The 15,686-nt window shown below is 35.0% G+C and overlaps 1 protein-coding gene across 1 annotated transcript; it reads left to right on the forward strand.

The window, feature by feature from the left end:
- The first annotated feature begins 5,021 nt into the window (after nt 1–5,021).
- On the forward strand, nt 5,022–5,954 carry LOC123245634 (olfactory receptor 10J1-like). Its single transcript, XM_044674600.1, has one exon. It carries the CDS (start codon nt 5,022–5,024, stop codon nt 5,952–5,954), a length of 933 nt encoding a protein of 310 aa, XP_044530535.1.
- Nucleotides 5,955–15,686: the final 9,732 nt, after the last annotated feature.

Consider the following 15,686-nt stretch of genomic DNA (forward strand, 5'->3'; position numbering starts at 1 on the left):
TGGGTATCTAGATCATATTTATTTCATGAAAGCAGTTTTATATAAAATTATCTTCTTCATTTTTAAAATCAATTTTAATACCATGAGAATTAATATCTCTTTACATATTTGATAAGGTTAACTTACAAGTTTGTTTATATCTAGATTCTTTTTTCCCTTTGGGGATTCAAATATGGTTTCCTTTATTTTTCCTCTGGGATATTTAAGATATTTGTTTCTTCATTTTCAGTATTGATTATTTTATGTGTTTTGGGAAATATTCATTTAATTTTTTTGGAAACATCACAGTTTGTTTGTTTTATACAGACTCATTTATAGACATCCTCTACTTGTGCACATTTTTTAAATTCAAATGTAGAACTTTGAATTTGTTCTTATTAAAAGGAATCTTATTTGATTGGAACTATCATTCTAGCCTATTACCATCCTTTGTCATCCCATATATTAATTTTGTGACATCTAAAAATACGATATACATGAATGTTTGGTTATTGTACTAGAATGCTGAATCTTTTATCTTTTGAGTATGACAACATGCTAAGAGACTAGATCTTAGATCCATCAAGGTTGAAAGTTAGAGCAGTTGAAATTTCTCTAGCATGTGTCTTCTGTGTTTGTACCATATTTGTTTTTAGCAAAAAACTTCTACAGGGAATAGATCTGTGATTTTGTTGGCATGAGGAATTCTTAGTGTGGAAACTCTCTCTTCCAGTTCAGATCAGTTGATTCTCTGAAATGTATTCTTAAATAGTTGACTGGAGCCCTGAGAAGTTAAATGGTCAGTATATATTAAGGACAGGACTTGAACCTAAATCTCATCTAGATTCTAGGGTATCAACTATACCAGTGATGGGCAAACTTTTTAAAGAGGGGACCAAAAGAAAGGAAATGTTCAACTGTCAGTCTGTTTCTAAGGCAACTCTTTTGAACTTTCATTGTATTATATCCTACTCATTGTATTTGTCAGATTAGGAATAATGTCATGTGGCCTGATAGAACATTTCAGAGGACCCGTATCTGGTCCGTGGGCTGTAGTTTGCCCATCACTGAAGTATACTATGCTTTCTCATTTTCTGAGGTGAGAATAATTTCCTAAATTCAAACCACCATGATAATAATAAAATAAATGTAAACAGCTTTCTTCTCATATTATTAATGAGACCTCCAGAGATGGAGAGTCAGCCTCTATATTACCTAATACTTTTTTTTGCCCCTGTGTGATAGATACTCTAGGGAAAGTTCCCTAGAGCTTTGGGACAGACAGATCTGATCCTCATCTGGAGGCCAACCAACCAAAGATGCTAGCAATTCAGGTTTGAAAAGGCTCCATCTCTCCCTTATGAAACTTCTGGGTTACAAGAGTCAATGGCCTGGACCTCTCATTTCACATTTGTAGCTGGAGGTGCACTCTGGCACCCAGGAGAACTTGTCTTTCCTTGGATTTAATTTTAAATTTCTCCTATCAGGGATTCTTGGAAATTGGATCCTTTCTCTTGTTCTCCTCTAAATAGGTAACAGCTATTTCAGTCCCTCCTAAATTTTCCTGTTTGGGGACAATCTGTTTCCTTCTCTTTGATGTGGGCCAATGGAAGTGAGTAGTCATTGGTAAAAATGAATAAGATTAGGATGCCAATTTTTTAAAGTTCTGCCCATTTCTCAGCCATAGTTTCCAGAGGTGAATATGCCATGTTGATTTTCATGACAGTCTTGCTATGGTTATAGGTAAGATATGACAAAATATATATATGTGTGTGTGTGTGTGTGTGTGTGTGTGTGTGTGTGTGTGTATGTGTGTATTTAAAGCTGTCAGAGAAATAAGCAATAACTTAAGCAGTTCATAAATGGCAGGACACTATCTTTGGTGCTCATGGTGCGAAGTAAATGATATCAGCATCTTTACCACAGTGATTATCACTCTGTAATGGAAGATGGCCTCTCTTTACTAGTCTAGAGATGATTGCCTTGTGAAGGGAATTTTGAGTTCAGGAAGACTTTGTGTTGTTTTTTTTTTTTTTACTCCTAGATGGGATCTAGAACTGAAGACAAGGGGAGTTATTACTTTTATTATGTTTCTTTCACATGACTAAAATATGGGGAAATCCATGATCCAAAGAAAGCAGAGTAGACCCAAGTTCCCCAGTGAAGTCACATATCACTGTGACTTTGCTATCTTCTTGGGTCAATGTGTTTTGGAATTGTTAGGGAGAGAGGCTGCAGATGCTTATTACCTTTGTGATCTCAGGTAAACCACTTGAAATCAATCCCTTGGCCTCTGTTCTCACATTGATAAAATGAAGGGTGTTAGACAAGATGACGCTTGTTTGAAAAACCTTCCAGCTCTAGATCTATGATCCTATAATCTAATGATCCTGTCATACTATTTCCTGAAACACTCAATCTCTTTTCTTCTTTCTTCCTTCCTTCCTTTCTTCCTTTCTTCCTTTCTTCCTTCCTTTCTTCCTTCCTTTCTTTCTTCCTTCCTTCCTTCCTTCCTTCCTTCCTTCCTTCCTTCCTTCCTCCCTCCCTCCCTTTCTTTTTTCTTTCTTTCTTTCTTTCTTTCTTTCATCATCATCTTCCCCCCATTCCCTTTAGTTCAAAGAGGATAACTCTCTTGCTTAATAATGCATCATAGAATAGAGAGATTAGAAATAAAGAGGGTATCCTAACCTCCTCCTTATCCTCCTTATTACTATTGTAACAAGTATTCATTTAGAGTTTTAAGATTCTTATGTATATTATCTCATTTGATCCTTACAAATAGCCCTGAAAGGTAGGTAATATTATTATCGCCAATTTTTGGATGATGAAACTGAGGCATAGAGAATATGCTCAGAGTCATATTGCTAGTAAATGTCCAACACTGGATTCAAATTTGGGTCTTCCAAGACTCCAAGACCAAAACTCTGTAGTATACTCTACCACCTAGTCTCCTTGCAGAATTTCATTTAATCTTTTCCTAATGACTTCTTTAATTTGAAAAATCTTCATAGACAGAGATTCCCCCAACCTATCTCAATTAGTAGCCCATATGTCATACTGGTCATCAACAGAAAGCTCTTATAGCTATCTTAAATGCTTTCTGCCACAATAAAAGTTAATATTCTCTTGACCTATTTTCAGTAGAAATTTTTAATAAAATTTCTTTTTAGAGACTTGAAGAACGCCATTTATCTCTTATTTAGGCCTTCATTCTCCAAGTAAAATAATTTCATCATTTGTCCTTTCCTCCTCAGTCTTTCAACCTTGCCTAATGCTGCTTCTGACAAAGGACCCATTGTTAACATTCATTCATAGATGCAATATGCCAATGTCCTCAGCAAAATTTCAAATTGACTCATTTTTTTTGCCATTTTTAATCCTTGAAAACAGCTCTCATTTTTGGAATTCTCTAAGGTTTACAATGAACCTTCTTAGCTGCAGTCTTTTGTAGTTTGTAGGGCAAATAATATCTCTTGTATTATAAATGAGAAAATAGATGCCCAAAGAACTTAAATGGCTCACCCATGATTAGGTAATAAATGTCAGTTAGGATCTAAAACTAGGTCTCTTGACTACACATTCAATACTCTCTCCTTTTTATCCTGCAGTCATCTTTTCTTGCTTTTCATAGGTAAGGTGCCCACGATTAGGGAAGAGTCCTTGTGGACTCTGCCTCAATACACTCTCTTTTAAAGCCAGAGCTCTGCTCCAGTGGGCCAGCTTGCATACTTTCTTAATCTCATTTCCTTTCTAAGGTGGAAGAGAACAAAAGATATTAAAAGTAATGTCTCTAAGGTCACCCTTCTTATAGAGCTCTTTACTAATGTTATGAGGGCATAAGTCCTTCAGGGAGCTCACCATTTAATGAGATGAGAGAACTATGATTATATACACTAAGACACCATCCAGAGAAATCTGCACTGCTGCCTATCTCAGAAAGTTATCACAGGATCACAGATTTAAAACTGAAAGAGTTCTAGAGGTTTTCTAACCTAGCATCCTAATTTAGCAGATAAGGACACTAAGGACCAGACATCCAAAGTGACATGTCCAGCATCACACAGGTAATAAATGTCAAGTAGGGGATTTGAATGTGGATCCTTTTGACATCAGCCCAGATACTGTTTTCACTTTACTGCATTACCTCACTGAATAAATACTTGGTAGCTACGGAAAAGATTTGGAGTGATGAGTAGGATTAGTCTGAAGAAATAGAGGATTTAGCCCATTTTTAAAGCGGGTTGGGCCATGACTTGGCGGAAAGATTGCATTATGGTAGTCTGAGGGCAGGGAATTACATAGGTGGCATTATTGCTCCAAAGAAGAAATTAATGGAAGTTGAGTAGAGAACAATGAGTAATTTTGGGTGATTCAAGTAGAGAGTATAGTCTTGATTGTAATAAGAGATGAGAGCAGCTTATTAAGCATGTATATGACTTGAGCAAGTAACTCTACCTTTCAGAACTTCTGTTTTCTCATTTGAAATGAAGATATTGAATTAGATAATATCTAATGCTCCTGATACCTTCTGAATTAAAAAAATAAAGACAACAAGAGAAGCAAAAGCTATAGATTGGTAAGGGCTTCTATCATGGAGGAAGATCCAGGTTATGGTTATATCTATGGACATAAGAGGAAGGGGTTAAACCAAGAAGAATTTGACAGACTTTACTATTCACTCTCTCATTCTTCCATTTTCCAAAGCAAAATACCCTATGTGCATTACCCTTTCTTTACAGGATGCATTTCCCAAGGCACCTCCCTTTTCCTAAGTCTATAATTCCCAATAAGGTTTACTGATGGTTCTAATCACTATATTTATTCCCCGACACAATTTTTAAATCAATATAAAATTCAATAGAACCATTTCTCCTGGTTGTGCTGTTGATTTTTCTACATGTGTGTTCTGTTTCCCTAGTTGTACAAGGAGCATTTGGGGATTGTTTATGTTTCTCCCAGCACAAAGTTCTCTGCACAGCAGGTGCTCTTTTCATATTATATAACTGACTGACTAAATCTATATCTTTATTTTTTCAGACCCAATGAAGAGAGAAAACTATTCAGAGGTGAGTGAGTTTATTTTTCAAGGGTTCTCCAGCTTTCAGGAGCACCAAATTATACTTTTTGTGGTGTTCCTTGCTCTGTACATCTTAACCCTTGCAGGTAATACCATTATTGTGGTCATCATCAGCATGGACCGTCACCTCCATACTCCTATGTACTTCTTCCTAAGTATGCTGTCCGTGTCTGAGACCTTATATACGTTGGTCATTGTTCCACGGATGCTGGCTAGCCTCACTGGTCTGAATCAACCCATCTCATTAGCAGGTTGTGCCACTCAGATGTTTTTCTTTATCACTTTGGCCATCAACAACTGCTTTCTGCTCACGGCAATGGGATATGACCGTTACGTGGCCATCTGTAACCCCCTGCGGTACACGGTAATCATGGACAGAAAGACGTGCGCCAAACTGATATGTGGCGCGTGTAGCATCGGTCTTACCGTCGCCACAGTTCAGATCGCCTCTGTGTTCAGGCTGTCTTTCTGTGAAAGCAGGGTGCCTCATTACTTCTGTGATATCCTCCAAGTGATGAAGCTTTCCTGTGTGGACACCACTATCCATGATATCATCAACTTTATCATTAGTTCATTGGTGATTGTGGTACCCATGGCTTTGGTCTTCATCTCCTACGTCCTCATCATTTCCACAATATTAAAGATTGCTTCTGCTGAGGGGAGACAGAAAGCCTTTGCTACGTGTGCCTCTCACATCACGGTAGTCATTATTCATTACGGATGTGCTTCTATTGCTTACCTCAAGCCCAAGTCAGAAAACACCAGGGATCAGGATCAACTGATTTCGGTGACTTATACTGTTTTCACTCCTCTGTTGAACCCTGTTGTATACACTCTGAGGAATAAAGAGGTCAAAGATGCCCTGCGCCGGGCTTTGGGAAGGAAACCCCTCTCCTGAGATCTCTGTGAGTTTGGCACAATGTCAAAAGACAGTCTACTTGCCACAGACTAGAGAACATCTTTTCATTGACAGCAGGAACTTAATTAAGGAATATCAATAGTGTGGCAAAGCAAAGCATGGCTACTACTTGGGGATAATGATTCTTAACAGATGTAGTAGAAAATGTAGAGGACTTGAAGTCAAAAGACTTGAATTTGAATCCTGGATTGCATATTTACTTGCTATGTGATTGTGGACAAATCATTTGACACCTAAACATCAGTTTCCTAATTTATAAAATGCTTACATTACATATCTCACAGAGTTGTTGTGATGAAAATTATTGTAAACCTTAAAGTGATGTAACTGACTTAATAACATTTACCTATATTCTATGCCATTTTCCTGGAGGCAATAACATAAACCATTTTTGTGAACTTAGTATTAAAGAGTCAACATACTCCTAAATTTTTGGTCTGATATTTTATCTTCCACAGCAATGGGTGTTCGTGTCATTGTTCATGGCTTAGTTAGCCACTTCTACCAACTGTGGAAATAAGAGAATTCTCAGATGGCCAATTGATTATTATAAAGTTAGTACAATCAGATGAGTAGACAGCATATCTATGGTCAAACAGGTGAAAGAAGGAAGGACCTTATAAGAGATGCAGATCCATGTTGGTGAGTAGGACATTATCTGGTTAGCCTAACTTGGGACTTAATAGCAATGAGGTAGGTGTTAAGGTTAGAAATTGCTAGACTGGAATTTTCTTGAGGGAAGAAATAGCTTTTTTTCAATTTAATTTAAAATGTATTTAATTTTTATTCCTCCTCAGCAGCTTGCACAGTGATTTGTAAAATAAATAAATAGGTAATCAATAAATATCGAATTGAGTTGAATAAAGAAAACTAGCTTCTCATGACCTCTTCCTTATCTATTCTGGTCCCTTTGAACCAAGCCATTTATGCATATATTTGCAAATGTGTATGTATATATATATATAATATAATATGTAATGTGTGTGTTGACCTCCAGTTCTGAAATGTTAAGGGCTTAAAATCAGTCAGACTAGGAGCGGTAGAATTACTTTTTCTTCATTTAAAAATAAATGTTTTTAGGTCTAAAAATCAACCAATTGGAGTTAGGAAGGGAGAGAGAGAGAGAGAGAGAGAGAGAGAGAGAGAGAGAGAGAGAGAGAAAGAGAGAGAGAGAGAGAACAATATGTTCTTCATGGCTTAATCTTGCTTTGAATGGAAAACTTTACTAGGAAAAGCAGCACAGCTTCAATCTGGAGGAGGCCTGAGTTCTGACTCTGACAGATAGTGGTTATATGACTCTTGGGAAATCCCTAGACCTCTCAGGGCCACAAGCATAAGTTTCTAAGTTTCATAACTCTCTAAGACCATAAGTCAGAGTAGGTGGGATTCTACATTGATAAGGGAAGTTTTCTGTTCCAGAGTTCTCTAAACCAATAAAATTACAGATCTAATCCAAAACAACAGCAACAACGATGACAACAATAAGAAAAAGAGCCAGGAATAGGAAAAAGTGAGTAGGCAATCCCTTCTCATCATTCTGGGAAGAAGAGGTAATAGAGAACCTTAGAGAAGTTGTGTTGAAAGGAACTGGGTACACATAAAAACACAGGAATTTTTTTGATTGGCATCCCCTCAGTTTCCAGTTTTTTGCCACCACAAGGTGATTTGCTATAAATATTTTGGAACATATAAGTTCTTTTCATTATTACCTAATCTTCTTAGAAAATAGATCCAGAAAGAGTATTACTAGGTCTGAGGGTATACACAATTTTATAACTCTCTAAGTGGAACTCCAAATTGCTCTCCAAAATGGTTAGGTCAGTTCAAAGTTCCACTAACAGCGTATTAATATCCTCATTTTTCCACATCCCATGAATTTAGGAATTCTAAGAGAGCTACCCACATTATCTTAAAGTTAGGCTTTAAGTGGAGAAAGGAGTTTGATCATAGAAAATATATTTTCCTTCATCAGGACACCTCTTGAGGACTCCATGTGTCTTTGTTGCCTGAGACAACGATAACAGCATGGTCCTATAGGTCAGAGTCCTTACTTTCCCCTTTCTCTTGTTTTCCTTAACATTAGAATTCCATACACATTGTGAGTTATAAAATGGTTAATTTTGAGCACATTAAATTGAAAATTTTCTGCACAAATAAAATAAAAAAGTTTGCCAAGATTAGAAGGAAGGTAGAAATTTGGGGAAAATTTTTCATAGAGAGTCTGTCAGATAGAGGTTTCATATCTAAAATATAGAGAGAGAACTTTGTCAAGTTTATACAACTAAGAGCTATCCTCCAAATGATAAATGGGCAAAATGTATAAATAGACAATTTTCAGGTAACAAAGTCAAAACTATGTATAGGTATATGAAAAATGCTCTGTCATTACTGATTGGAGAAATGTAAACCAAAAAAATTCTGAGAGATCATCTCACACCCATCAGATTAAAGAGACAAAAGGGCAAAATGACAAATCTTGAAGGAGATTTGGAAAATGGGGACACATACATTATTGGTGAAACTGTGAATCAATCCAACCATTTTGGAGAGCAATTTAGAATTGTGTCCTGGGAGTTATAAAACTATTTATAACCTGGTCTGTTTCCCAAAGAGATTAGAGAAAAAGAAAAATAATCTACATATTACAAAATATTTATAGTAGCTCTCTTTGTGGTGGCAAAAAAGTGGAAAGTGAAGGGATATTCATCAGTTGGAGAACGGCTAAACAAATTGTGGCATGTGGTTGTAATGGAATACTATTGTGCCATAAGAAATGATGAGCAGGTTCATCAGGAAAAAAAAACTTGAAAAGAACTAAATGAAATAATGAAGATGAAATGAATAGAACCAAGAGTATACTATATACAACTACAGACTTAATATTGGAAGAATAAGCTGTGTATGTTCAGCTCCAGATATTGAACTGAAAGATAGAAATACACAATCTACATACACATATCTGTTTGCCAAATGATCTCTTCTATCATGTGGGGAGGGTAGAGAGAGGCTACATACTTGGAAATAAATTCTATTAATAACTTTAAAATGAAACTTAAAAAATAAAGAATAGAGCCAAACTTTAAAAGAAATAATTCCATACTCATTCAAAACAAAATTTATCACCTTAATTCTCACCATTGACTGAGACTCTAAAGCAAAGCAGAATTGGTACAGGTGGTTTTCAGGAGACTAAAGATCAATCAATTAAAAAGCATTTAAAAATAATTATACCAAGATTAGAATTGAAGAAAATTAGTATTATTCTCTATTATTTGATAACTAATTTATAAATGTCCATTTTTTGGCAAAACCACAATTTTTTAGTGTCAAAAAGGAAATGTCTCCTAACCCCAACTGACTGAGGAATGTGATCACTCTCAGCTTTTCAAGGCTTGGACTGGGCTCTCTCTTTACCTCTTAAAGCATAGAAGCCAGCCAGAGGTAGGACCTCCCCAGGTAATAACTTATGTCTTTGCTTTCCCAATACAAATTTTAAGATGAACTGGTCTTCAATGGGGAAACCAAAACCAGAGAAAACCTTACTGAAATTTTTGCTTGTCTAGCTAAGACTTCTAGAGACAGCCAGTTCCCATACAGCAGCTAGTGTCAGAGAGGGATGTGATCATCCACACCTGAATGTCAACTCACCCACCAATTTGGACTATCTTGTCTTTGCCAGGAGAGGTTCTAATGATATAATCTCAATCCCAACTTTACCATTAATAGTGAATCAGAAGAAGACACCTATATTGCTAAAAATTTTGTTCTTTCATCTTTTTTTTTAAATTTTAAACCCTTAACTTCTGTGTATTGACTTATAGGTGGAAGAGTGGTAAGGGTGGACAATGGGGGTCAAGTGACTTGCCCAGGGTCACACAGCTGGGAAGTGTCTGAGGCCGGATTTGAACCTAGGACTTCCCATCTCTAGGCCTGACTCTTTCATCTTGCTAATTATTATCAAAGACCCCATCAGCCCTTGCTCTGGGTCTTTTGCCCTGAAGAAAGACCAATGACCTCAATTTATTAATTACTGCTAGCGAACTAATAAATCAATTAATCATGACCAGAACTTTGTCTCTCAAAATTTCAGTTGAGGCAGAAGGAAAGCAGAAACTGGGGAAAAAAATTATACAAGTTTCCCTCTTAAAGGTCTCAGCTTTCAAATATAAAGAAAACTGAATCAAATTTATAAGAACACAATTCATTCTTCAACTAATAAATTATCTGAGCATATGAACAGAGTTTTGGGAAGAATAAATCAAAACTATCTACAGTTATATAAAAATGCTCTAAATTATTGATTAAATAAATGCAAATTAAAAACACTCTGAGATACCATCTCATACCTATCAGATTGGCTACTATGAAAAAATGGAATGACAAATGTTGGGGGAGATGTGGAAAAAATGGAACACAAATATACTATTAGAATTGTGAATTGATCAAACCATTCTGGAAAGCAATTTGGAATTATGCCTAATGAGCTATAAGGTCTGTATCTCAAAGAGCTCAAAGAAAAAGTAAAATGACTTATATGTACAAAAATATTTATAGCAGCTTCTTTTGTGGAGGCAAAGAATTGGAAATTGAGGAAATGCCTGACAACTGGAGAATGACCTAACAAGCTGTGGTATATGATTGTGATGGAATATTTTTATGCTATAAAAATGATGTGTAGGATACTTTCAGAAAAAAACAACTAGGAAAACTTAAATGAACTGATGCAAAGTGAAGTGAGCAGAACCAGGAGGCCACAGTAATAGAAATATTGCATAATGATCAACCGCAAATGATTCAGCAGTACAATGATCCAAGACAATTCTGAAGGTCTTATGATAAAAAATACTATCCAATTCCAGTGAAAGAACTAATGAAGTCTGAATGTAGATCAAAGTACTTTTTTTCCTTCCTTTCTTCTTTTTTTTGGTCTGTATTTTCTTTTGCAACATAACTAATATGGAAACATGTATTACATGATGCATTTGTATAATCTATACCAAATTGCTTGCCTTCTCAAGGAGGGAGAAGGAGAAGAAAGAGAGAATTTAGAACTCGAGATTTTTTTAAACTTAAAAATTTTTACATGTAATTAAGAATAAAATAAATTAAGAAAAATATCAATAAACATTTATTAAATATCTACTATGTACCAGGATGTAGTTCATATGTGCTGTGGTATAGCTAGAAAGGGTTGTGCATTTGACATTGGAGATATGGTTTCAAATCATGATTCTGCCACTTACTATCTAGGTGATCATAGGCAAGTCATTTCATATATATATATATGTGTATATATATATATACATATATATATATAATTTTTCTCATTTGTAAAGTGATGGCATTAATCAACTCCCACATTCCTTCCCAGTTCTAAATCTATGATCCTATGATTGCATGACTGAGATTTGAGGCAAGATGTACTGATTCCATGCATTATGCTTTGGGAGTGGAATGCTAAAACTCCATGGCCTTCTCCTCCAATACAAATCTCTGCCATCTCCAACTATCCTGAATAGTTTGGGAAATGATCCATGAGTCCAAGAATCATCTCCTTGAGGCTGAAACTATTAGGTTCCCCTAGCAAGAAATCATCATTCTAAAGGTTCCTTATTGATGCCATTACTGGACTGGACAGTTCCAGGCAATCTCAGCATAGGAACCAAACCTTCCAGCTGTGTCCCTCAAAAGGGTTGAAGCTACTGTGGAAAGAGGAGTGCCCATGGGCAAATGGTGCCTACTGTTCTTCCTTAGATCTATGATCTCTCCTCATCATGAGACAAATTACTTAACAAGCTAATTGAGAAAATTGGAAAATTTCTCTGTGTATATCAGATACGGCATACTTATATTTTGCTCAGGCTGATTCTGAGGTAGCTTGAAAATTTTCTTTTTCTTATGCCTTTTAGAAACCAGAACTTGAAGAATCTCAATATTGTTAGATTGATTAGACTTCTGGATTCTTCTAACTGATTTATTTGATTCTAGGAGAATTTACTGTGTGCCCATCAGAAATTATCTAAGTGACTCTTTTCTATTAATTTATTCCTTATTTACTTCTCCATTCTCCTTTACCCTTGAATGCTATGTACTTCACCATCTTATGTTTTCTATCTATACTCATTAATTAAATCAACAAGCATTTATTATTTATTGAGCACCTAATACATCAGGTATATGCTAGTAACTGGAAATATAAAGACAAAAATAAAGCAATCTCTTCCCTCAAGGAGCTTACATCCTAACAGGGTAGACATCATTTACATTTTCAGGTATATGTAAAATATTTTAAAAATAGAAATAAATTAACTTTGAGAGCAAAGAACCAGTAGCTTGTGTATCCAAGAAAAGTCTCTTGCTGAAAACAAAGCTTGAGCTAAGTCTTTTTTTTTTCATTTAATAATTTTTATTTTTTAGAAAAGTTAACATGGTTACATGTTGAGCTAAGTCTTGAAGAAAATCAGATTCCAAGAAATGAAAGCAAGGAGGGAGAACATTCCAGCCATGGGGGACAGCTCATACAAATGCATGGAGATTGAAAATAAAGTACCATGTGTGAGGAAAAGCAGGTAGGTCAGTGGTCTGAGTAGGGTATTCAAAATTTTTGACAAAGAATTTGATTTTGCATAGCTTTATTTCTCAACTTTGCATAACTTCATTGGTTTCCTAATGTACCTCCTTCCCCCAGTTGACTTTGTATCACCCACATTTTTTTGCCTTCTCAAAAATACAGTTAAACAATTCACTGTTGTTGTTCAGTCATGTCTGACTCTTTGTGACCCCATTTGAGTATTTCTTGTCAAAGATACTGAAGTGGCTTGCTATTTCCTTCTCCAGCTCATTTTAAAGAGGAGGAAACTAAGACAAACAGAGTTATGGGACTTGGTCAGGGTCACAAAGCTAATAAATATCTAAGGCCAGATTTGATTCATACTGAATTTCAGGCTCAGCACTCTATCCATCATGCCACCTAAGCTGCCCTATTAAAAAGTTCAGCCTTGCTCAATTTCAACGTGATGTTTCTTACAGAACTGAGATTGTTTGTGTTTGAAAACATTCCTTCTCTATAGCCCTAAATAATGAAAAATGATGTTTCAATGTATCTGCCAAAGTAGAGCACTAGGTCAATTTTTTAACAGTTCTTGTGCTGTGTGCTGGATGGAGTCCTGCTCTATGACTAGTCAGTGGCATTTTTACATTTTCCCACACCAAAACCCCAGGACCCATTCTAAGTCAAGACACTTTCTGAAATTATTAAGAAGGGACTTGTGGAGGGTTGGACACTTACCTGGGCTACTTGAATTGGAAAGGTGAAAGTATGTCCTCATTAACACATTCTTCCCACAGGAGAGTTTTAATTTCCTTTTCTTAGTTAAACCATAATGTGATTTGGCTCTATTTTTTACAATTGTGCTGATATGAAGGCTCATCCTTCATGGTTAATGACTCAAGAGAGTTGGCTTTAGTTTTAAGCTCATTTCTGGTATTAATGCCTTTAACATTTTTTGTGACTGTATCTTTCTGATATAAGATAGGTTTTGAACTTTTTGCAATGGAAATGTCTAGGTTTATCTTCACTGAATGCATTTAGTGGATTTGGGTTGAAGGGCTCTTAAAAATTTCATGGCTACTCTCTGGTTATGAGTTGGATTTAGGTGATATTGTTTAAAGGCCTCAAATCTTCTAATTTAGCCACTGCTCTGGTTCTGTTAGTTTTGTCTGAAAGCCACTGGTTGTCTACTTAGATAAGTCTCTGCTGTCTGTTGGTTTTATCTGGTTATCTTGGAACTTCCCCATACCCTGAGTTGGTTCTGTCAGTCTTTCTATATCATATCAATAGCCAATTGTGGGTCTTTATTTCCCTTGTGTCTTCCTTTTCCAGATATCACTATCTCTATTTTTTTCTCTGTAAGTCTAATATCTTTTCCATTCAGTCACAGTATCATGAGACGATGGGTATCTAAAATTTTACCACTTCCCTCAAGAAAGATATATCTCATCTGTAAATCCATTATAGACTGCCTGCCAGTTTTTAGAAAAGTAGATTTTTATACTGAGAATAACTCTTGATCTAGATAAAGTAAGTATATATTTTATTATTTTTCAATTACCAAATATTTATTTTCTCTCCCATCTCCATTAAACAATTAAAACAAAAGAGAAAAATAGTCATAACAAATATACATAATAAAGAAAAGTAAATTCTTTCATTGCTCATATACAAAAACGTATGTCATTAGTCAATTCTTCATCTTCTGTTTTGTCATTGCATTAGAGTTCAAAGTTATTCATTATAAGGTGTTCATTATAAATAACTTTATAATGTTATTGAATAAACTGTTCTCTTAGTTCTGCCTCACTTCACTATATTTGTTCATAGAAGGCTTTTTAGTTTCCTCTGAAACTGTCCATTTTGTCGTTTCTCATGGCTCAGTAATATTCCATTACATACATAAACCATAAATTACTTTAGTAATGCTCTAGTGGGTAGGTATCTCTTAGTTTTCAGGTTAGAATGATTATGGAAAGAGTTGTTTTAAACATTTTATACATAGAATTCTTTTCCTTTTTCTTTGAAATCTTGGGGGGGAATATGCTCAGTAAGTTGTGTATCTAGGTGAAAGTTTATAGAAAATTCAGTGACTTTTTGAGCAGAATTCTGAATTGTTTCAAAGAATGAACAGCCTCACAGCTTCACTAAGAGTACATTCATATGCCTATTTTCCCACAGCTCCTCACATGTTTGAAATTGTCTTGGAATGACCAGTTTGGATGAAAGGGAATCAGTTTCAAAAAGAAAACAAAAAGTTTCTCAAGTTGAGATCTTTCATTTTCCTATGATCTGGCCACATTAGGAGACAGGAAGAAGATCATGCACTTGAGACTGAAAAATATCCTCTATTTTTAATGAGAATTTATTTTCATTTTTTAAAAAAAAGACTAAATTTGCAATTCCTCTTGACTTGGTTGAATTAAATTGTTTAGCAAATAGAAGCAAAGTATGTACAGATCTACTTATAATTATCTGGGGAGGGGAAATGGGAATGAAAAAAAGAAATTATTATTAGTCCAATACACAAAAAGTATTGCAAGAGAGAATGAGTGGGAAAAGGTAAACTAAAACTAATGGTAACTCCAAAACATAAAACATGAAACATTTTAGATTAATGAATTAGCAATAGTGTATAAAAAAGGTGATGTATCATGTATATATAAAGAAAAATGTATTAACTTATACCAGAGTCAGTCTGAGTTACCAGACATTTTCAAGTTAATGGAACTGAAAATGAAAATCAGAACAAAAAAAAAAACAAACAAACATACAAAAACTCTTAGCTATTAAAAACTGTCTGGGACAAGAAACTGTCTCTGACAAGATAGAAAGAGATAATATATTTAAAATAACCAGAGACAGAGTAAAATAGCAAGGTATGCCTACCAAAATAAGTTCAGAAACTATGTAAACATAATTATAAAAAAAAAATTTTACACCAATAAAGTCAGATCTAAATAATTAGAGAAATATTAATTGTTCTTGAGTGGGTAGAACCAATATAATTAAAATGACAAATTAAAATGATATGTTAATATACTTATTCAATGCCATCTCAATCTAATTAACAAAAAAAATCTTATTGAGCTAGAAAAAAATAATAGCAAATTTTTAATAATATTTGAATAACAAAAGATCAAGCCTAGCAAAAGAATGAA

The sequence above is a fragment of the Gracilinanus agilis genome, chromosome 4 (assembly GCF_016433145.1).
Source record: "Gracilinanus agilis isolate LMUSP501 chromosome 4, AgileGrace, whole genome shotgun sequence".
Taxonomy (NCBI): domain Eukaryota; kingdom Metazoa; phylum Chordata; class Mammalia; order Didelphimorphia; family Didelphidae; genus Gracilinanus; species Gracilinanus agilis.

Bases quoted from the DNA above. Each gene is read 5' to 3' on its own strand.
- LOC123245634 (XM_044674600.1), top strand. From the start codon at position 5,022: ATGAAGAGAGAAAACTATTCAGAGGTGAGTGAGTTTATTTTTCAAGGG.